The sequence below is a fragment of the Accipiter gentilis genome, chromosome 7 (assembly GCF_929443795.1).
Source record: "Accipiter gentilis chromosome 7, bAccGen1.1, whole genome shotgun sequence".
In the NCBI taxonomy this organism is placed as follows: domain Eukaryota; kingdom Metazoa; phylum Chordata; class Aves; order Accipitriformes; family Accipitridae; genus Astur; species Astur gentilis.
Window position 1 is genome coordinate 32,610,633 of NC_064886.1, and position 23,270 is coordinate 32,633,902.

Consider the following 23,270-nt stretch of genomic DNA (forward strand, 5'->3'; position numbering starts at 1 on the left):
TTTTAATAAACTTAAGTATTACAAATCAGTTTTGTATTGTAAGTCATTGCCTAGGACCTCCAAAATGCTGGAGAGTAAGTTTCAGTCTGAATTAAATTAGGAAGCTAAAAACGAAAGCAATGTAAAATTTGTATTGGGTACAAGTATTTTTAATGAGTCTAATGCAGAATTTCACATTGCAGTTTTGCAGTATCTGGTTGTACTTGGAGTTTTTACATCTCCAAATTGTATATAGCATTTACCATAGCAGGTCTAAACCCAATAAACTGTCATTTTGACACAAATTAAGGCTAATGTACTAATATTTTAGTACTATAATTATAATCTGCCTTATTTTATGCAGTGCAATGAATACTGTTTATACCACTTTGTTTCATGCAGTACATTTAAAATGCAGTTGTCATCTTGTAGAATTATTTTAACATAAACTATGAAAATATACTGACCTGCTTTGTGAATGATCAGGCTATTAAAACAGACCCACAGAACTTCTTTCCAGGTGCACAAGGAAACCAAAAGAATATTTCTGCTTAAAACTAGGAACAGAAGCCTTAGCTGAAATTCACTTTTGTAGGTGGCAGTTCTCTGGGGCCTGATTTAATGTATTTTTTAGTATCCACAGCTTTGTGACAGCTCTTGATGAGAGCAAAGTGATGTAGTAATCTCGCGTTGACACACAGATTGTGCGTTTTTTAAACGTCAATTCAACAATAAACATGAGCGACAGAAGGAGAAATAAGAAATTGGGCCTCGAGGTTGCCTCCGTTACAGGAAAAAAATAAACCCGACAACTGCCTCGCACGACAGTCGCTCAGAGTCTGTCGCCTGTTAAAGCTTCAAAGGCGTTTCGGCGGGAGCCGCGGCTGCCGCCTGAGGTAGCGCGCGGAGCCCAATGGCGGCGGGGAGCAGCCGTGGGGACCCCTTGGCCCTGGGGCCGCCGCCTTCCCCGGCAGAGGGTCGCTGGGAGGACCGTGAGCTGAGGGCGCAGGTACTCTGTGGCTGTGGACGGAGGGAGGGAAGGAGAGAGGCAGGGCCCGGCGTCGGCGGGCGGGGAGGTCTCCGGCAGGCCGGGCTCCAGGCCCGTGGGGTAGTCGGGGGCTGCTGGAAGCTGAGGGTTGAAAAGCTCGCTGTCACTTTACGTGTGGTTAATGCTCTCGGCAGCAGTGTTTTTGTTAGCTCTGTCCGCACAAATGCATGCTGGACAGTCATGAGCAAGCTCCCAAATGACTGAAGAAAAGCCTTTTCAAAATATCTTAGCCAAGAACGTTACAAATTTTGTCAAAAACGTGTGGCCTGAAAGCTTGATGTGCTGCTCTTTGATGGGCCAGAATTAAGGAAACAAGTGTTTGAAAGACTTGAGAGATCGACTTCATGAGATTTAAAGATCAGTATTACTTTTCATGAGAGGAAGAAGAATTGGGAAACCTAAACAAAAAAACCCAACCCTGCTTCCCCTCCAGAAAAATAAAAATAAAATCCACATCCATCAGCCTTCCTTTCTGAACCAGATTTGGTAAATCTTCTCCAACCTAGTACCAAGGAAAGGATGTGAACTCTTCTCAGACAAGTGGAACTTAAAATATTTTCTTTTGGTTCTTGCTTTCATACTCCCCCTCGTGGACTAAGCTGTCAAAAATAATTTCAAGGAAAAAGATTCCTAAACTTTGCTCTGTTCCTTTACAGATCCAATTTAAAATTCTGAGAGGACACAGTGATACTGTGAGCTCCTGCCATTTTTGCTTTGAAGACACAAAAATACTTTCATGCTCTTATGATAGAACAGTGAAGCTCTGGGTATGTTATGAACGCAGCAACAACAAATTAAAAAAAAATCTTGAAGCTGAAATCAAACAAGGAATGTTATGCAGGCATGAAGGTTGACTGAATCATCAAGGAGCTTTCTGAAGATATTTTATTGAAGCTTAAAAATAGCAACTGTAAATGTTTTTGTAGTCAGAGATAAATAGTAAAACTCCTATTTCATACTTCGAACATATTCTTTGGCATTAAAGGATGACTCTTGTAAGCATATGTAGCATACACTGAATCAGAACTCCAGATTATTAATATTTTAAAACTGTAAATTGATACACAAAGCTTACTCTTTTTCTCCTGGAATTTCCTTTTTCTGACTTGTTTATGTATGTGACTGTGGAAGACAAGTAGAAGTTAGGGATCACACAATTATCAGCATGGCTGTGGTGTTTTCATACTTGTCGCTTGCTTTTTCATTTAAATCTCAACTTGCACCCTTTATTTTCTTGCCTCTCCAAGTTTTGTGTAGTTAACTGAGAACTGAGGTTTCCCTAAAATTCCAGCCACCTTGGGCTGGCAAGATCTGAACTGGGGAAGTGTACAGATTCTGGGTGATCAAATCTCAGTATAGTCTAAAAGATAGCTTGGGGACATAAGGTTATGTAAGCCCTTGAATTTTATGCAAGCCAATGACAATGCAGCTGGACTAAATAGATTGCAGGCATTGAGATCTGGCATATATTAAACAGTCGTGATTTGATTCAAGAATTGGTGATGACTTATAGTAATGCCTTCATATGATATGAATACAAATGAAATAATTTTTTAACGGGTCTAAAGTGTTGACTTCTTACCAATGCAGTACTAGGTTTCTAACATAATCCAGACCTTTTTTCAGACATATTTAAAAAGCCCAAGAACCCCAAAGGTGTAAAAAGTCCAGGCAATTTTCAGGTTGGCACCATTGTGTTACCCAAGAGCTGTAGATGGCTAGATCCAAGAAACCAGGAAGTCTAGAATGAAAAAAGTCCTGTCTTTTAATGATCAGTTCCGAAGTAAATAAAAACGTGGAGCTCTTAAGCAAATACTGTAGATAGGAGAAATATAAGTATCTCAGTGTGTTAGTCATGACATTTACAGTTTAATAACTGTTGGATTGACAGTTCCAACCTTTCCTGCTTTGTCTGAACTCGGAACTGGAACTTTTATTTTTCTATCTTTAGCGAAATGGTATTCAGCTGTCTTGCATGTAAGTAAACTGAAATCAAGACCTGAAAATAAGAAGATAATAGATTAATTTTTTTAAGCACTGTAGATCCATGAATGTTCTTTTTCCTGGAAAGGCTATACTGTGCCACTTGCCTGAAGTGTGAAAGGGTTAATCTGTCTAAGAAATTTTATCTTTGTAATTTTTATCTAAGAAAGATTTATTCAACACTTGTTGACCAATACTTATTTTTCAGAATCCATCTAAAAGTATTTGCCTGTGTATTGGGAACTTTCTTATAGCAACGTATAGGCAAAATGATGTTAATTTATTTTGACAAGATTACTTTTGTCTGGACAAGTGTAATTTCCTCCTCTGCAGGAACAGCGGAAGCAATTAGAATTTGGGAGGGTACAGAGGACTTGGTTGTGGGGGGCTAGGCCAGCCCTGACAATTTCACTTTGGGGTTCTCTTTCTTTTCCATTGAAAGAGTAGATTATCAAATAATTGAGTGTAATGATAAAGCATTTGAAATTCCTCTCGAGAACAGACAGTACCTTACTGACAGCCCACACATCTCTGGGGAAACAAAGGTTAGTAGGGCACACAGCAGACAAAGACTAGATAAGTCTAGAAGGGCAGTTGTGACTGCAAGGCTTTTTTGACTCAGAAAAATAGAACAAGAACATACGGTAACTTTGATCTATTTTTTTTCCTGTGGCCTTAGAGACATTCCTAATGATTCTAGTGTCAGTTGTTAGGCCTGTAGTGCACTGACACACATTCAGAAAATGAGCAAAAAAGTGAAAAAGAAATTTACTTTCACTCCAGTTTTGTGTGTTATCAAGAGTTGCCAAGTTAGAAGGATAGCTCCTTCAAGTGAAGGTCTGTGTAAGGAAGCAGCTCTAGATCTGAGACTTGACGATATTGAAAAGGGAAGTAGTAGTCAGAGGTGCAAGCTTTTATTCTCATACTGAAGACAAATAAAGAACACACAATGAAGGGAGTTTAATGTTGCATGCTTCCAGACTGGTTCTGAAATCTCTTAGTACTTATGCAATCAAAAATCTAATTCAAATAATTGGGTTCATCATGGAAATAGAAGATTATTTACCTAGAGGGAGGTATGATGACTGATCCTGTGATCCTTTGATCTGTGAGTTACTCTGCATGTCAGCAGTCCTGATTTTTTTTTTTTTTTTTTTTTTGTTCTGTTTTGACGTTTACAAGTCAGGCACTGTGATCCATTTGTAAAACTTGATTCATATTTGTATTACTAAAAAACTTCAAGGCTTTACTCATGGGTTAGGACTGCACTATGCTTTGAACATTACACATGTATGACAAAAAGACAGTCCATTCCTGAAATCACTTAAAACTCTCTGTGTAACAGTCTAAGGAGATAGAAAATGGTGGAGAAATGTAATGGCCTCAAGTTGTGCTGGGGAGGATTGTGTTGGATACTAGGAAAAATTTCTTCACCGAAAGGGCTGTCAAACACAGGAACAGGCTGCCCAGGGAAGTGGTTGAGTCGCCATCCCTGGAAGTATTTAAAAGACCTGTAGATGTGGCACTTAGGGACCTGGTTTAGTGGTGAACTTGGCAGTGTTAACAGTTGGACCTGGTGATCTTAAAAGTCTTTTCCAATGTAAATGATTCTGTGATAAATGAAGCAGTAATGCAGTATGGGTCATCATCTCAGCACTTCAGCAATCTGTTGATTGCTGTTGTAGGAATCAAAACAGGCATTTAAGTGGGATTTTGTATTATGAGAGGGATTGCCAGTTATTTATTGGTGACTCCTTCAGAACATGAAGGACAGCAAAGGGGAACTCACACTTTGAAAATGTAACAACTGGGTGACAAAGGCTGGTATCAAAGGTAGTGCAGAAGGGAGATGCCTGGGGATAAATCACAAAGAACTTTGTATTTGAAGACAAGAGGCTTGTTTTTGTGACTGAGAACGAGGAATCAATGAAGGAACATAAACAGGGAATGACATAATACAGACAGTAAAAGGGAGATCTGTGGAAGAGCACTGCACATGGATACAAACAGGGGAGACTGCATTTGTGAAGAAAACGATGTTGCGATAATTGATACAGGGATGGCAGGCCTTGAGAATGTGGGTTTTAACTATGTGAATGAAAATGGAAAGCCATGTATTAGTTTATGAAGAAAGACTTGCCAGGATTTAGGTATGGACGTGGATGTGAGAGTCTAAGGAGGACTCTTCAAGAAGTTTCTGGTGAAAACTGTTATGATGGGAAGTAGATAAATGGAAGTCTGGGTGTGATAGGTGAAGAACTCTGTTTTAGTCAGTCTTGAGAGTCTGAGATTGTAAGAGTAACTAAAGTAAGACTAACTTTACTGATTTCACAAGTTTTGTTTTCCCTTATTTTGTGATGCTTTGTTATGTGTGATGCTAAATTTTACAATTTAGCAAAGCACTTCCTAATCAAACTCATTTGGATTTATTCAAGGATGTTGAGAAAGGTTTTCCTATTCAAGTGTTTGAAGAAGAACACACTGCCCCAATTTCTGAGTGCAACTTGACTCCTGATGACAGAAGGTGACCATTTTCTATCTTAATTTATTTAAAAAAAAAAGTTAAGGGTTTTGTGATTTTTAAGGTTCAATATCAGTGCATGTGGAAACAGTACAAAATTTAGAACAAATAAGTTAGTTTTTCAGTCCTTCTGTTGCCGAAAAACTCAGAATAAGGAACTTATCAACACCAATTTAGTGTAGATAAGCAGACACTTCTTTATTGACGGCCGGGTGCGCGGGTGAGTCCTCTCAAAAAAACCACGCACACCTGAACACCAAAATCATACACCTTATATTAAACTTATTAATTCATATTCATTAGGTTTCTGAGAAAGGTTATACATATCCATTAGATTTCTGGGAATTTATTAGCATATGCAAATGTCCTGCTACGCAGGCGTGGTGAAGCCTCTGGTGGTCTTCAGAAGCCCTCTGGTGGTCTTCCATAGTCTTCCTCACTTGTCCAATAGTTGACCTCTCAGGTGATTCTGCGCAGTACGATTCTCACCATCATTTACATAAAAACGCATACTATGTCTATTCTTAAATATAACCTTTGGTCCTTTAGTCACACCATCTCATTAATATTCTGATGTTAAAACAATCATTGGTTAATCTCACTTAACTCTACTGATTGGAATCCTCGATAATTAGATCGAGGTGGGAAGGGTAAGGGGTTTCCAAGCAGCAAACTGGTGTCCATAACGGTTTCCTTAGTTTCTTAAAACAAAACACTACTGATCAACAAATCTTTGTCAAAGTTTCTGTGCTTGAATGATTTTAGACAATACTTGAATTCTTATGGTTACACATAATACATTTTCTAAAGTTCCTAAGTTCCTATGACTATATATTTCAAACTTAACACTCCCATGGTTAAATGTGTAGAATGTAATAGATATGTATAGTTTTGTTAAAATATTTCTTATTCTACATTCCTATTAAAATTAAATATGATTAATTCTAACTAATAACAAATCAATACCAAATCAGTAACACTTCTAGAGGTTCCTAACTTGTGCTACATGAAAGTCAAGTTTATTTTGCTTACTTTCATGCTCCATGATGTCAGTCTGTTATAATTTTGTCTTAGACCTCCCTTCCTCCATACACTCCTCCTACTTCTCTCCATCCTTGCACTTTCATTTATGCTGTCCATACTCTGCTAGCAGACTGTTCACTGCCAGACTACTTCATCCACATGGACTACCATAAATCTCCCCTTGTTCTCACCTACAATTTGTACAGGAACTCTTAAATCTTTTCTGTTTTACCTATGATGTCTGCTGAATCAAACGGGAATCTTGTTATTGTCTTAAATTCATGTTGGAATAGTCTGATAGATTATGGCCTCTTTTAGAGCGAAGAACTTGTCTAATTCTGAGTTATAAGGGTCTAGAAGTCTATCTTTGCCATATATTCTGAAAGGGGTATATAAATATATATCACTTGTATAAAAGAACAACATTGAATTAGCCAAGGTTCAGGGGTTCATCTGTCAGGGAGATTTATACCTTCATAAAAGTTCTCTTCTGTCTGTATTGTTTATTAATATTCTATAGCCTTTCCATTAAGCCTGTCCTGTCAATTAAAGAAGAAATGCATCTTAATCCAGTGTCAATCTGTGGACATAATAATTAAAACAACTGCAGCATATATTAAGATTCAGTTCAGTGGGTCATGCAGTGCCTCCAGGGGTACTATTTCTGGCATATTTTATCATTAAGTCATAGTTTAAATCAATTTTTACCAGATTGTAGAGTTGAGCGATTAGTTTTTTGATCACTGAATAGCACGCATGGTAAGCTGCCTATTGCAATTGTGTATTTTTTTGAAAATTGCTAAACAGCAAGTAAAATACCATTGTGTACAGCCCTGGAAACTACTTTCCAGTCAAAAATGCTTCCAGTTCATAAACTTCATGTGGTCTTTTGTGTTAACATGTTTCCGCTTAGGAACAGAGATTGTGTTGGTTGCAGGAATTATACAGGCGTGGAGAAAATAAAGATTTTAATAATATAATTGTATTTTTAGTTTTTAGAATGTTAATGCATCAAGTTTCTTGGGCAAAATGTATAAAAGTGACAGTTTATGATCTTTATCAAAATAAAAAGCCACGACTGTATGGAAAACATTTGTCACATCCAGTGACTTTTCAATATAAATAATACTTTAGATATTTGGGAATATTTTAATAAAACTATGTAAGGAAAAAATTTTTGACCTCCCGTTTAATGGAAGCCTGCCAGTTTTAGTAAACTTTACTGAATAGCTTTGTTGTCTAATGTGGCTTTTTGTTTATGCAGAGCAGCGTTTGTGGTAGAGGGTTGCCCAGCAACATAACCACTGAAAATCAAAAAAACCCTACTGACAAGAACACTTCACATTCATTAAAGAAAAGACAATGTAATGGCTTTAAAATTATTCTAACATTAGAAATAATTAAATATCTTGTAATGGATGAAATGAAATTAAGTTGGCCGCTTGCACTGAAAACTACATACATGACATTTTTATTATTAGTTTCTATCTGATATATAAATAATCCCTTTTTCAACTAAGCTATGCAATAATTTTTGCTGTAGCCTTTAAAAATCTATTTTAAATCAGTGGGTGTAAGGATGTTGAATCATTGTCAGAATTAAGTGTTGTCATTTATTTTTAAAATACCTTCTTTTATGTAAAAATATTGATTGCTGTTTTCATTAACATAATTTTTAGAATGATAACATCATCATATGATAACACAGTCAAGGCTTGGGATATGGAAACAGGAAAAATAGTTGTATGTATCCTTTTGAATGCATCTTGCAGAAGGTACAGCTGTAAAATTCAGATTTATTGCTTTGTTATTGATAAATAAGAAAACACAACATTCTCTGTTAGCACAATACAATATAGTTAGGGTAGGTATGCTTGAGTTTTAGTCCTAGTTTTGGTACTGATAATTGCTTGATCTTGGGTTAGTCTCTTGATGAACATGTCTCAGTTATTTCAGATATAAATGGGTATGATAATAATAACCTGCCTCAGAAGATACATTTGAGATTGATTAAATTAACATTTTAGGATTTAAACAGGGTGGCCTTGTCTAATTTTAAGTTTATTGCCAAAGCAAAAATAGAAAAATTGGATATAAAGACAGCTATCAGCTTTTACCAAAACAAAGTAATAACAGAAGCATTCTTTCTGAATCTGCTTACCCATTATAGAAAGTCTGTTGTAAAACTCTCTCTAACCCTCAAGCTGTTTCTAAAATCTTTTCTTTTCTCTTTAGTGGACAGTAGAACATGAAGGCATTGTAACTTCATGTAATATTTCTTGTGATGGTAGATATGTGGTATCTGGTTCAGACAAAGAAAATACGGTATATGTTTTTGATGCACGAAGTGCAACACTAGTAGCACATATCCAAGGTAAGACTTATGACTTTTATGTCTTGTTTATGCAACTCTTGTTTTTTTTAATTTCTTACAAAAAATTGAGAAAATTAATTAATTCAGTTCAAATACCCTTACTTGAGAAAGGCAAAAGAAACTTATCTGTAAGACATTAAACCCACTATTATTCAGAATAGGCTTATAAAAAGGAGATAATGGGCCAAAATTAGACCAACAGTGATTCTTTTTTGAATGATAATTTCCCTTTGAAGGTAATTTCTCTAGTGAGACCTCAGTCCTATGAGGCTTCTACTCAGGACTACAGTTCAGGGCGTTTGCCATTCCTGCAGAATCAGCTTTAAAATATATATAAGCAGTCTTAGAAATGTTAAATTAGCATATGGTTAATGTGCTCTTGTGAATCAGAGCCTGATGGTAAAATCATTTGGATTTAAAAATAAAAATTGCAACAAATGGATCATAATACCTTTATTAGAATACCTGTTTCTGTTAGATGACACTATCAGGATGTATTTTATTTACATTATCTTAATGGAGCTATTTGTGTCTTAAAGTATAATTACCTGCTTAAGTACTCCCTAAGAGTCTAAGCAGTTAACTGTCATTGGCATTAGGGGGCCACACTTCAGGACTTATTTTCAGGAATGGAGCAGAGAAGTAAGTTACTACAGGGTGTCCTGGTTTCAGCTGGGGTAGAGTTAACTGTCTTCCTCGTAGCTGGTACAGTGCTATGTTTGGAGTTCAGTATGAGAAGAATGTTGATAACACACGGATGTTTTCAGCTGTTGCTCAGTAGTGTTTAGACTAAAGTCAAGGATTTTTCAGCTTCTCATGCCCAGCCAGGGCACAAGAAGTTGGGACGGGACAGAGCCAGGGCAGCTGACCCAAACTGGCCAACGGTGTATTCCATACCATGGGACATCACATCTAGTTTAGGAACTGGGAAAGTGGGGGCAGGGAATCGCCGCTCGGGGACTGGCGGGGTGTCGGTCGGCGGGTGGTGAGCAATTGCCCTGCGCATTATTTGTACGTTCCAATCCTTCTATTACTACTGTTGTCATTTTATTAGTGTTATCATTATCATTATTAGTTTCTTCTATTAAACCGTTCTTATCTCAACCCATGAGTTTTACTTCTTTTTCTCGATTTTCTCCCCCATCCCACTGGATGGCGGGGAGTGAGTGAGCGGCTGCGTGGTGCTTAGTTGCTGGCTGGGGTTAAACCACGACAAAGGGCAACATGTGAATTTACATTAACTCTGTATGTTGAGAGCTTGGGTCCAGGTTCATATTTCCATGCTATCTGCAGTAACTATGAGGCCTCTTTTTCATTGAGAGGTAGGCGAGGAGGTGTTCTAGCCAGTGAAATAGCAATTTTGAAATTACCGTGTTTTGGAAATAGACTGATGCATTGATGCTATGGGTAATTCTGCCTATCAAACCTGTGTTCTGAGATCCAGATGTAATTATTCAAAATAACTAATAGTCTCACCTGATGTTTTTTGTATAGGTCATCACAAAAGTACAATCACAAGATGTTGTTTTGACCCTGATAACCGAAGAGTGACTTCAGTATCATACGATAAGACCATAAAGCTATGGGATATGATAACACGATCCACCTCAATTACAATTAACGAGTAAGAAACTGTCCTGGTTTCAGCTGGGATAGAGTTAATTGTCTTCCTAGTAGCTGGTACAGTGCTATGTTTTGAGTTCAGTATGAGAAGAATGTTGATAACGCACTGATGTTTTCAGTTGTTGCTAAGTAATGTTTAGACCATAGTCAAGGATTTTTCAGCTTCTGATGCCCAGGCAGCAAGAAGGCTGGAGGGGCACAAGAATTTGGGAGGGGACACAGCCAGGACAGCTGACCCAAACTGGCCAAAGAGGTATTCTATACCATGTGACGTCATGCCCAGTATGTAAACTGGGGGGAGTGGGGGTGGGGGGATTGCCACTTGCAGACTAACTGGGCATTGTTCAGCAGGTGGTGAGCAATTGCATTGTACATCGCTTGTATGTTCCAATCGTTTTATTATTACTATTGTCATTTTATTAGTGTTATCATTATTAGTTTCTTCTTTTCTGTTCTATTCTTATCTCAACCTACGAGTTTTACTTTTTTTCCGGTTCTCTTCCCCATCCCACTGGGTGGGGGGGAAGTGAGTGAGCAGCAGCGTGGTGCTTAGCTGCTGGCTGGGGTTAAACCACAACACAAACAATACTATAGTTAATTATCTATGGCATTATTTACACCTTTCACAATTATCAGTGAGATTTATGCTAAGATTTGTACTAGAGAAAATGAACAATAATTGTTGAACTAAATAAAGTAATACACAAGCAAATGACATCTATAGAAAGCATGAATATAATGGTCCACTCAAGCTTCCTGCTGTAAATAATTGAAAAATTGTATTTTGATGACTGTAAGCATTTCTAGTGCTATTTTTTTAGAGCTTCTAGGTTTATGGGTATGTATAGCAGCAGAAGATAGCATATGCAATATGGTACTGCAGAGTAAACTTGTTCCAATTTCTACTAGTAAGGAAAAATGTAAAATCATTGATAAATGAGGAGGTAAAATATTACTTAGAATAGTGAAGTCTTTAAAAACATCATGGAGTGAAGCAAAAATAATGCAGAGGAAAAGGAGAAAAAAATATATCTAGATGTTGGAAATTGATAATTAATTGTGAGTTCTTACAGAATATTTTGTGATAATTAGGTTTCGCACTGCAACCAGATCACCTTAGCCCTTCATAAAATTCATGGTCCTGAGAGCAACCACAGGATGATCTACTCTGCTCCTAACGAGCTCCAGTGAAGACCTCACAGACTTCCAAACAATCTGTTCTCTTGTCTCACTGTGTTAATCATTAGAAAGGTTTTCCTAAGGTGGTCTATTTTGGCTGCAGTGTAAGCTCACGTGTTTCTGTGTAGATCCACTTTAGACATGGAGATCAGATTATTTGCTTGTTTTCTTCTACATTTTAATATATATCCAAGAACTTCTATTATAGGAGTCATCTTTTCAGTAGATTAAACCATCCTTATTAATTTAATATTTAATTACTATTTCCTATGTTACTGATCATTCTTGTTGTTAATCTCTCAGATCTTTCCAACTGGCCCACATTTTTCTTGAATTATATGGTCCCATAATGTAAACAGTATTCCCTCTAACTGGAAAAAAAGTAGAAATGAATTATTATTACATGCTTCTCTCTGGATGTGCCTCTGTTCATACATCCTGGGATGAGATTTACTCTTTTTTTTTTTTTTTTTGACAGCATGATGGTGAAGAGGAGTTGGTATTTTTTGCATCCTTTTTTGCAGAATTGTGATGCAGTCCATGGTTCCCACCCCTTATCTGTGCAGTTGATTATTTTATGTTACTACGGAATGTCAGACTTGAAAAAATTGACCTGATCAGGCAATGTGCATATTAGATAGTCGATTAAACACTGTAAGCCTCCTGCAAACTGCAGTGATGACAGCACTGTTTCCTATAGAGACTGTTACAACCCTTTATTTTCTTGATAATTTCTTCAATTTGTGAAGATAATTCTGAATTTTAATCTTCTCCCTTGTATAACTGCAGACCCTCTTCAGCTTCTTTCCATATCTGTACTATTTATCTCATCATCTACATTGTTAATGGAAGTATGAAACAAGACTGGATTCAAGACAGATGCTGTGGACCCCCGCTCACTATGTACTTTCATTTTCACAGTGAACCAATTATGGCCACTCTCTGAGTACAGAGATCATTTTTCCATATATGCTTTTGGAGGTCATGCCCAGTACCAGAAGCCTTGCTCAGTATGATTTCCTGAGCTTTCACATGCTAAACTTTTATATCTCTCACTGAAGTCAGTAACACAGTAAAAACATTATGTCAATTTAGGATATTGTTATCATTTTAAGAAAGAAGTATGCAACAATAAAAATGTCAAATCAACCGTTAAAAATGTCAATGGCTTTAAATAAACTCAACCAATTTAGCTTTGAATTCTTAAAACAATAATCAGAGGGAGAGTCTGCCTTTAAACACTGTAATAAAATTCTCTTTGAGGGATTAGGAATTACTTTGGATGGGAAATTCAATCTGGAACATTGTAATGTTTCTTTTAAATTACAGTGACTATAGCATTGTTTCCTGTAAGAGATGCTCGTAATCCTTTCCCCACTGTAGATTTCAGGAAGCACTGGAGTCCTCACCCATTTCTGGAACATCCAGGTTTATTTTCTGATGGGTATCACTGCTTCCAAAATTAGACTTTAATCTAGGATTGTTTAATTTTTTTCCTCTGAATGTTTGAGTTGAAATTTACATGTAGAGATAGATGTGTGCTATTTATTTAATGAAAAATGGGTGGCTTTTTTTTGTAATATACTTTTAGTAATATGTGGTTGTGTTGTAGCTGCTGAACAATTTCTTGTGAAGCTGCGTTCAACAAAAAAAAAAAAAGCTGGTCATTTATCACTTAACAGGTAGGGTTCAGTCCTGCAAAATGACCTAATCCAATACGGGATTTAAGGCTGTGCTGGTTGTGAGGTTGTAAGCAGCTCCAGAGACTTTACAGAACTATTTGTATGGTTAAGATTCAGGATATGCTTATGATGCTTTACTGGATGGAGACAGGGTGCTCAATGTTGCAGGAGGCTCTTTGAGAGATTTGTAATGGTTACAAAAGCTCACTCTTCCTGTGGTTTTCATCCGTGTTTCAGGGGACACAGCAATGCTATCTCAGATTGCTGCTTTACCTCTGATGGTCATTACTTGTGCACAGCATCCTGGGACAAAAGCTTAAAAATATGGGATATAAAGACAGAAGAATTTCGGTGTCGTGAACCTGTTTCCCTGAACGAAGGACATGAAGGTTCTGTTAGTTCCTGCCTTTTTAGCCAAGATGGTGAGTTATCTTAATACTGGTGCATGATGTATCTCAATACCTATGTATAGGTAATCATGTAGGTAATTAATTCATCATTTCTGAGATAACATGTTAAATCATGAGAAAATTATATCCATGTAAATAAGTAAATTGAAGTTGATGTTCTGTCAGCCAGGCAAATGGAACACTTGCTTAATTGATATACCCATCAGAAGGTATAATAAAAAGATCATAATGGAGTAAAAGCACAATACTATGTTAGAAGATTAACTTCGCATTTGCAGATATTCTCCTAACACTAGTTAGTTGAAAAAACACGTTCAGTAAATACTGTACTGATTTGTCATAATTAGGAAAATGTGTATCTCTTTGTTAGTACCCCCAAAAGTAACGTTACTTCCCAGCCCAAACAACATATGCTAGTAATGTACTTCTGAAAAACGTCATGGATGTTCTCAGCTACGCTGATGGAGCACATAAACTACCATGTTCACAGTAGATTATATTTATGAGTTATAGCAAGACATTTTGGCACCTGGAACTTGATGTCTCCTTGATGTTTGGATGAATAGGAGGAGAACAGGAGGAAGAAACAAACTCTCCAGTTTGCCTATATCTGAGTGGAGGTAATGGGGAGCTATTTCTTACTGCCCTAGTTGCATTACTTCCACTAGTTCTTAGACAACTCCTGGTCCCTCCACAACATGAAATTAGTGTTACTGCAAACTGCTACTGCACTGAAACAACTTCTCCTCACTGGTCTGGACTAATAAGAATTTCTGTACATTGTGATCTAATTGTCTGTTTTCTTCTGCCACTTCACACCTGAATACTCCAGTAAAGATGACTCCTGACAGTGGGTTAATCTGCAGTCATACCCAAACAGTGCCTTCTGAGTTAGGCAACTCAGATAAATGAACAGCGCTCTATGGGGAAAACTGTACCTGTGGCTTGAAGACATGCAACTGCAGATAGGCTTGTGAATACTGGAATCTGAAAGCATGCTTTCCACACTAAACTCTACTTTTTTGTTTTTATTCACAGTTGACCTAAAAATTCTGCAAGTATTCTCTATCTTCTAAATTTTAGGTATCTCCTTAATTTTCTAAGTCAGCAAAATTTTCATGTGTGTTTTTTTCCACTCAGTTGTGTGTTTACTAAGTTCATGGATTAATATTTACAAAATTAAGAACATTAACAAGAGTAGCTAAAAGGAACTTTGCTGTCTTGTTAAGGCATGACTAATAGCTCATTATTTATATTTTTTTATAAAGTCTGACTCGCTGTTAGAAGGAGCCTCTTTTATTAGTCTGTATGAAAAAGCAAAGATAAAGTATTCTGTTTTTACATTTCAGCATCCCTTGTTGTGTCTGGCGGATATGACAAAACTATAGCTATATGGGATACAGATGCAGGCTATAAAAAGCTAAGCTTAAAGGTACTGAGCTCTTACTTGGTCACTGGTTTGATGAGAAGGTGTAAAATGTATTGCTGGTTTAAAAGCACAGTATATTTAATTATCTGGCAAATAGATTTGCCCGTCCTTTTTAGATACTGGCAGGAATATATCCTGGATTTCTGTGATTTATTTTCCTAGTAGAGTATATTCTTATACAATTAGCTACAAACAAAGATACCTTTGTCAAGTCAGTTGTTAAAAAGCTGTTGCATTTCTCTTTTTATGAACAAGCTCATTTAAGGATTAAATTGAGTGGAGTTGCACCTGTGTTTTAGGAGAGAGTTTCTTCCAGCAAGTAACAAGAGCCTGGATAGTGCATATATTCATTTTGAAATGCCACACTCCTCTACATGTGTATGTTTACATGTTTGCTTATGTCCACAGAAAATGGTACATTAAAAGGGAAGCATTTAAAAAAAAATGTAAATATAGGTGTTGAGGTTGTCAAGCTTAGCTCAGTCACTAGGTTACATAGTTTACATTACTGCTTATAGTGACAGGGATGTGGTCCACCACGTTACAGTATTTTTTAGGATAGACAATTCTGTAAATGAGGTAGCTATTCAGTGTTTAGCTATTCCTGCTTAGAGCTAGGCCTCCTCTTTTCTTCCATATCCGTGGTAATACTACCCAAAATTTAAGGTGGTAAGTAATACCTGCATAAAATAAAAAAAAAAATCCAACTCTCACTAGGGTTTTTTTTGTGCCACCATGACTTATTTTTTGCAGACATACCATATTGTATTACCATACCCTTCATTTGTTTCTTATTGTAGTGGAAACAATCCACAAGACTTGAACTAATGATCAGACATGTGGGCCAAAGAAAAGGATTAACAGTGTTCATAAAGTTATGTGCATGCATTTTGCAAATATTAATTTCATAGAAGGCAAACAATGTCAGAGTTCAGATTTGCAAGCTTGGCTCTTTCCTATCTTACGTAAATACAATTTTAATGGACCTTTTTTTTTTTTTTTGGTTGGTTGGTTGGTTGGTTTTTTTGGGTTTTTTTACTTACTGCATACAAGATTCAGCACTCATGAACAAGCCCACCTGGAAGATCTCAGAAAAGACCACTTTCCTTCAAAACCTTGGGCTTAAAAATAGCTTTCAACTGCTGTCACATTCAAGACAGCATCTTCATATAGGAGAGCTCATAAGCCTGTGCCTCACACCCATTACCTTAAATGTAAGCTTACCTACACTCCGGAATTGGAACTCTACTGATTAAACCTTTTGAGCAGTAACAGTACACATTCTCCACCAGCATCGGTGCTTTACATAATACAGCTACTGCAGAATTCCCAGTTCACAGCAATCACTGTAACTAACTCTGTTTCACATAAAAAAGAAGGCATCTGTTTAAATACTAATATCTTTGTAACTATGGAGAATTCCAGTTTAGTATCTGTGCCTTGGTATAATTATATTCTGGGCTCATAACTAAATTTAAAAACATGTTTTAAAGATTCTGCTATAAAAATTATGGTTGATGTATGCATGTTTGACTACTCTGTACTGGAAAAATATATGTTCATATTTTTATTGTATGTCTCAGGTGTGGCATTTGTCTATCAAAATGACACTTTAGGAGTTTTATCTGTTAACAGCATTCATGTTTGAATAACCTCCCCAGCTGGAATAAATAATTCACTTTAGATATTAACCTGTTTCTATTCTTATGCCAAATCAGTGCTGTTAACCTCAGATCATCTGTGCTGCAGTTGTCAGAACAAGGATATCCAATACAGCTGCTTGACTCGGCCTGCTTTCAGAACTGTTTTTCTTCCCTTAAAATGGGGCGAAGCCGCTGTCTGTTCCTACAGCTCTTCCCTCCATTATAACACAATAAACAGCCTCAAGATTTTTTAGGTAATGAGTATTAGAAGTCAACTCTCTCTTTAAAATTCTTTATTAAACTCTTTAAAAAACAGAAAAGACCTATGCTTAAGTGGAGCTTAAACCCATGGTAACTGTGTAACTGTCATACTTCTATGTGCTACAACTGTTGGGCTGCTTACCAGAGATGGTAACAGCCACTGTCTTCAGGTGTATGTAGGAAAGTATGAACTTCATAGCAACATTTTTTTCTTGACTGGACATGAGGCAGTCTAGATAAGAATTTTCTCACTGCATTTCAAAATGCATTTATGGTACCAATAGTTGTTTTTATTATAATAAAAATAATAAAGTTTTTTTTTTTTCTTGTGTTATAGTTTAATTTTGCTTTACTGTAGGGTCATTTGGACTGGGTGACAGATGTTGCTATTAGCAAAAACAAGAAATGGATTCTTTCAGCCTCAAAGGTAATCACTAATTCCTGGTGTAGTTTCAGGAGCTAACTTATAAATGGATGTGAAGATTTCATCCCTTGTTTTCAGCTTTTTTTGGATTAAATTTAACAATGGTCAAATTGCTCATAAAAGTGCTAAGTTGTAACCAGTATTTACCTCAAGTAATCACAGAAAATCTTTAAAAGAATTTGGTAAGTATGTTTATTTTTGGTTATTTTAAAATGTGCCGTCAGTTTAAGATTGCTAAAGGTTGTTTCCAAAGACATGATATTTAAATGTGAGAGAGTTTAGCTCTCATATTGACAGGGTTCATCTGATCAGATGAGATTTCATCCTTAGGGGAATGATGTAAATCACTCTTTTGGTAATATGCAAACACATCAAAATAATTGCATCTTTTTCACAGGATTCTACTTTGAGATTGTGGAATATTGAAAAGATGGATCATATTCCTTCAGTGATAGAAATCAGAAAAGCAAGAGGCTCAAAAATTGCTCAGGTTCTATCACTTCGTTTTTTAACCACATCTTGTACTTTATTCAGAAAGAAAATTTGAATGTTAAAGGAAAGCTGTCAAATTTCTAGGCTGAAAACACAGATTTATTGTGTTTGTTCTCTCTTTGTAAAAATTGTCAAATCCTTTTTTGGGAGTGGGATGTAGTAATAACAGTACTTTTAAAAAGTTATTTTGGTAAGGACACCAATTTTCATATACAGGTGCATGTTTGTTTTTAGGAAACAGCCACATATGTGTACTTTAAAAAATAAACGTATTTTGGTTTTCTGTACCTGGTGCTTCTGCAGAGTAATTGGCTGTTTATATAGCAGTATTACTAAACCAAGGCAGGTAATATCCTGGACATAAATCAACTAATACGAATTCTGAGGAGTGTCTTTTTAAAGCTGAGACTGTATGTATTCCGACTTCTAAAACATGAATTATAAACAGGTGTTAGCAAAGAAGAACATTAACAAGCTTAATGATATTGAAACGTGCTTTTTATTACAGTCCCTCAATTGGTTTTGGTAGTGGATTTGCAAGATCTTGTATTTTCACCCTTGTCAACAACCATTAAGTGAAACTGCATGAAAAAGAACTAACTTTTTTCCTTATTTCTACGATATTTTATCAGACTTTCTTGTTGAATAGCAAGTATTCAAAAGCAGTGAGCAGCTTTTTAAGCTTTAAAATAAGTTTTATAAATTTGCCAGCAGTGAAAATGTATACATTCCTACAAGTATCAATTAACAGAAATTTGAGAATATGGTTAAAATTGGTACAGGAAAGGATTATTGGTGCATATTAGCAATACTTAAAGCATACCAAACAATTAGAGAAATGTCTCAATTTTTTTGTAAATAGTTTCCCAAGTAGAGAATTGGGAATCAAAGTTACATTGACTCTGATAGAATTGGATTAGACTTCATGAGTATGTGTGTAGTTAGCAGAAAAACTGACTACGGTGGGTTAATATTTCATCTAAAATTACTGTTATGTATCAATTTTCCTTTCTTTTTTTAAAATTTTTCTTTCTACATGTCTCCTTTAGTAAGATAACGGTCAGGTAAAAAAGAAGTAAACAAAAAAAGCCCCAAACCACCTAGTGACAATCACCAAGACAGAACAGCTAAAAACTGGATACCCATCAAGCCACCCAAAAAGTAAAGTATGATACTGTATTAGTTGGAAAAAAATAAAATGAGAGTTCACATAAAATACAGTTCTATTCAGGAAAAAAACTCGATTCAGCACAGGAATGAATCTTGAGCAGCACTATCTGTGTCAAGTTTACAACAACTATGCATACTCAGTGCATCTCAAAAATGAGGCCTAGATATATGTGTGTATATAGAGCTGTACCTTCATGAATGAAATAATGCAGCTCTGTTGCGGATGATTAACCGAAATGCCATTTTTTGTTATATTTACACCAGTGTGAAGAATGTGAAAAAACTTTCTTATGCCTGCAACGTAGTGGCTCTGAAACGATATCCAAGTGTGTATTCTGTCGTCTGTCTTCTCCAGTGAGAAAAACTTTGCCATTGCCACCTTCTGTTTCTCCTGATATTTGAATTAATCTAGCAGTCTTGGGACGTTAACACATTGAAGTATAAATGGAGTATCTGTACATCTTTATGTAATACATGTATAAAGCTAAGACTTTCCTCTAACCTTGCTCTACTGAGGTATTCTGTATGAAGAATAATAAAATACATTGTACTAATCCATTAAATAGCTGTGATATATCAGGTAAAGAATAAAATCCCCAGGAACAGAAATCTTACTTAGGCTGCATGGTACTAGAGAATAAAATTACTTACTTGTCCTTTGGGAAATTTTAAACAATTTTAAATGAATACACTAGTTCCGAGTTCAATTTACTAAAGAAAATATGTGGATATGTAAATTATTGACAGGTTTCCTTCCGTTCTTTAGATAAACCATTCTTCTTTACTATGGCAAACAAAGAATCTTTGCTATCAGTGAACATCAGAAAGAGTTCTGTGAGTAAAGCCATGAATAAGACCATGAACTTTTTTCTAACTTGTTGCCATACCCCTTACAAAAATTTTGTAAAGGAGCTTTCAGGCATTGAGAATAAGTTGTGGTTCATGTCTGACGTGATGCAGCACAAATTAATTCTGTGTAATAAAGGCTCCTCCAACGAGGAGAGTGGTATTTTTTCTACCCTTTCTTAGAAGCAACCCTGAGAGGATTGTATCTTTTCAGTGTATGTGAGAATGTCAATTAATAAAATATTAATTGTTTCAAAACGTTGGGAAGCCTTATTCCTAAAAATAGTGTTTTCAACCTTTTCAACATTCCTTTCTAAAAGGAACTTAAAGTGGAGGAAGTAGGTGGAACTGGGCATGTGACAGCCTGGAATGCAGTTAAGCTGTGGAATACAAAGAAATCTTAAGTAGGTAGATTTTTTTCCCTTGTTTAAATTATGTGAATTGTGTAGCAACAATTACACTTGAATCAAGGTTAAATGAAAAAATGTTTCTAGGGAATAGTATGTTTTGTACAGATTTATGGCTTTGAATAAGTATTACGTGATAAATTGTATTATCTTCCAGCGTTCTTTTCCCCTCTTTACGCCTTAATTAAAAATTATTGTTTTGTTACAGAGGCTGAAAGAAAATGCCGTGTCTGTGCTCCTCATGTTTTTTTCAAAAACAAATTGCATAAAATATGCATGTTTTATAGCTGAATTCATTTGGCTTTAATGTAGTTATTAATACTGAACTAATTTCTGTATGTTAGAAGAGATTAGTCCTAGAATAATTACTGCTATATTAGAATTGAAAGTGTTCTTTGTTTCTTTCTTTACCCTTTTCAGCTGGAAAAATCAAAGCTGAAACAAAGCGGTTTCCATTGAACAGGAAAAAAAGCAGTCGCTCTATAGAGGCTTGGTTCATTTTGCATTAGTAATGTGACGAGGTGGGAAATTTTCTTTTGAATTAATCCTCTTTCTATTTCCCAAATTGAGAAAAACAAGGAAAAATGAATTCTTACATTCTGGTTTTAATAAAATCAGTACGTCTTATCACTTATTGCTGTTTTCTGTCCATTACCATCACCTGTTCAGTGCTTGGGTGCCAAGTGAGTCAGCTTGTCTTCAGCCCTGAACCGCTCTTGTACCCCTGCAGTTTGACTAATTCACTCAGTCCCCATTCTTACCCGATGAGACAGTTGTGAGACTGTTTTACACCCAAGTCACTGTGGCTGCCCTTCTGTGGGAGTTACCTGAAGAATAACATCTACATTTTGGCTGTAAATATGCCTTGGACGCCTGTTAAATTGCCAAAGCCATCCCTGCGCTTTGCAGATGCTGATTACGCTGCAGGTGTAATCAGGTCTAGTCATGAAGATGATCCTTTCCCCATAACCTTGGGTTGTGGGCCAGGCTCCACGTTTGCCCATGGCTCATTCCTACCCGGTAACGCCTTTCGCCTTTCGTTTCTTGGTGCGGTGCGTCCTCCTTTGCTGCCCTGCGCAGGTAACAGGCTAAAGGGCTGGGGCCCTGAGGGAAGGCGTTCTGCTGGTGGCAGCATCAGTTGTGTGTGAAGAATTCTAATTAGCTCTGTAGAAAACTACCCCAATCACTTTTTCTAGTTATTTAACTTGTACAAACATGTGCGCGGTTGGTCGGGCTCTCTGGTGTTATGTGTGCGCACAGATCATAAAGCGCATAAGCAGCACGTGCGTATGCATATTGTAGTTTAATTTTTGCTTCATTATAGGTGACTGCACCATGTAATCGAGGCCCGATCTTCCCTTGGTATCTTTGGCCGTGAGCCTTGGGCAATCCACACTCTGGGATAAGGCAGAACTGGAGCTTAACCGTAAGCAATCTTGCCTAAATATTTTTTTGAAATGCTGCCACTTAACGTATTTTCTTTCAGCCTTTAACACGTGTTGTGCCAATGCAAATGCTAACGTGTGCGTGCAATTTACACTCACGCACGGAGAAGTAAGTCTCCCGCAGAGCCGTGGCCGCAGCCGTTCTTTTTCCCGGCTGTTCCCAGAGGCAGCACAAGGCGCCCTTCGCACCCCCCCCCCCCCCCCCGCAAGCTGCAGCTGCATGTCTGAACCTCGGCAGGAGCTGAGCCGGCAGCGGGACCGAGCCCGCTGCCCCATCCTGCCGCCCTGCGAGGGCAGCGGGGCCGGCCCGGCTTGCGGCAGCGGTACTGGCAGTGGTAGCGGGGCACGGCGCGGGGCGGCCGAGCTGCGGGGCCGGTGCTGGGCCGATGTATTGGGTCCCCGCGGAAACTCAGCCTATCGCCCGGCGCCGTGGCTTAGTTGGTTAAAGCGCCTGTCTAGTAAACAGGAGATCCTGGGTTCGAATCCCAGCGGTGCCTGCGCGGGGCGGGGCCCGCCCTTTTGCTGCGGGGACGGGACGGGGTTGCGACGGGGCCGCCCGTGTCGCCGCCACCTGAGGGGGCGTCGGGCTGTGGCTCCGCTGCAATTAGGAGGAAGAAAGCCTTTGAAATATATATATGTGTATATAAAAGTCACAGTCGTCGCAATTCAGCCTGAGCGCTTTACAGCGGAGGTTACGTCCCCACCCCCTGGGACTTTATTCATAGAGCACCAAGGAAATGCCTCTCTCAAATGTCTTTTTTTTTCGTGTCTCCAGATCTTCAGTAGTCTCTCAGGTAAACGAAGCGATTCTTTCCTTTTGTTTTTTCCTCTCACAGTTTGAGTGCATGTTGGCTAGGTGTCTGATGCTGAGGCTTTTGTCACCCATCAGCACCGACACCTACCCTACCTTCTCTTCTTCCTTTCTTTCTTGTGTTACGTAAAGTCTGGCTTTTCCGAGTGAAAGTTGTAGTAAGTGCTCTGTGCCGTTCTCCATCTAATTACTGACACAGCAGAGGGACAGAAGTTTTTCCTAGGCATCTTTAAAAATCAAAGGCCAAACCCTGCCCTGTTAGGCTTGTGAATTAGGTTCAGTGACATTATTCCAACTTTGCGTTACTGTAAACAAAGGCAGAATCCATCCTCAGATCTAAAGACAAAAGGCTTAAAATCCGTTAATACAAGTCCCAGCCTAGCAGCCATATTCTCGCTCATTTTGGGGGCCTCACACAGCATATTTGGAGGGTCGGGTTTTCATGACTCAGATCTGCGGCCAAATCACAGCTGTCAGTAGCCCCAGATGCAATGTATAAGTCTTAATGTCCAGGATGAGC

At 37.6% G+C, this 23,270-nt stretch overlaps 1 protein-coding gene and 1 non-coding gene across 2 annotated transcripts; both read left to right on the forward strand.

Moving 5' to 3' along the window:
• The first annotated feature begins 116 nt into the window (after positions 1 to 116).
• On the forward strand, positions 117 to 20,345 carry WDR88 (WD repeat domain 88). The gene is made up of 11 exons (XM_049804687.1): positions 117 to 988; positions 1,684 to 1,794; positions 5,446 to 5,534; positions 8,234 to 8,297; positions 8,790 to 8,928; positions 10,423 to 10,552; positions 13,650 to 13,834; positions 15,172 to 15,254; positions 17,514 to 17,582; positions 17,977 to 18,069; positions 19,506 to 20,345. The coding sequence occupies exons 1-11, from the start codon at positions 893 to 895 to the stop codon at positions 19,641 to 19,643; spliced, it is 1,197 nt and encodes a 398-aa protein (XP_049660644.1). The 5' UTR covers positions 117 to 892; the 3' UTR covers positions 19,644 to 20,345.
• Positions 20,346 to 22,362: 2,017 nt separating this feature from the next.
• TRNAT-AGU (transfer RNA threonine (anticodon AGU)) lies at positions 22,363 to 22,436 on the forward strand. Its single transcript has one exon. It is a non-coding gene; the product is annotated as a tRNA-Thr (tRNA).
• Positions 22,437 to 23,270: the final 834 nt, after the last annotated feature.

Excerpts from the sequence above, each read along its gene's own strand:
- WDR88 (XM_049804687.1), top strand. The coding sequence starts at position 893 with ATGGCGGCGGGGAGCAGCCGTGGGGACCCCTTGGCCCTGGGGCCGCCG. Across the intron at positions 989-1,683 it reads ACCGTGAGCTGAGGGCGCAG|ATCCAATTTAAAATTCTGAG; the intron begins GTACTCTGTGGC and ends GTTCCTTTACAG. Across the intron at positions 8,298-8,789 it reads TGGAAACAGGAAAAATAGTT|TGGACAGTAGAACATGAAGG; the intron begins GTATGTATCCTT and ends TTTTCTCTTTAG.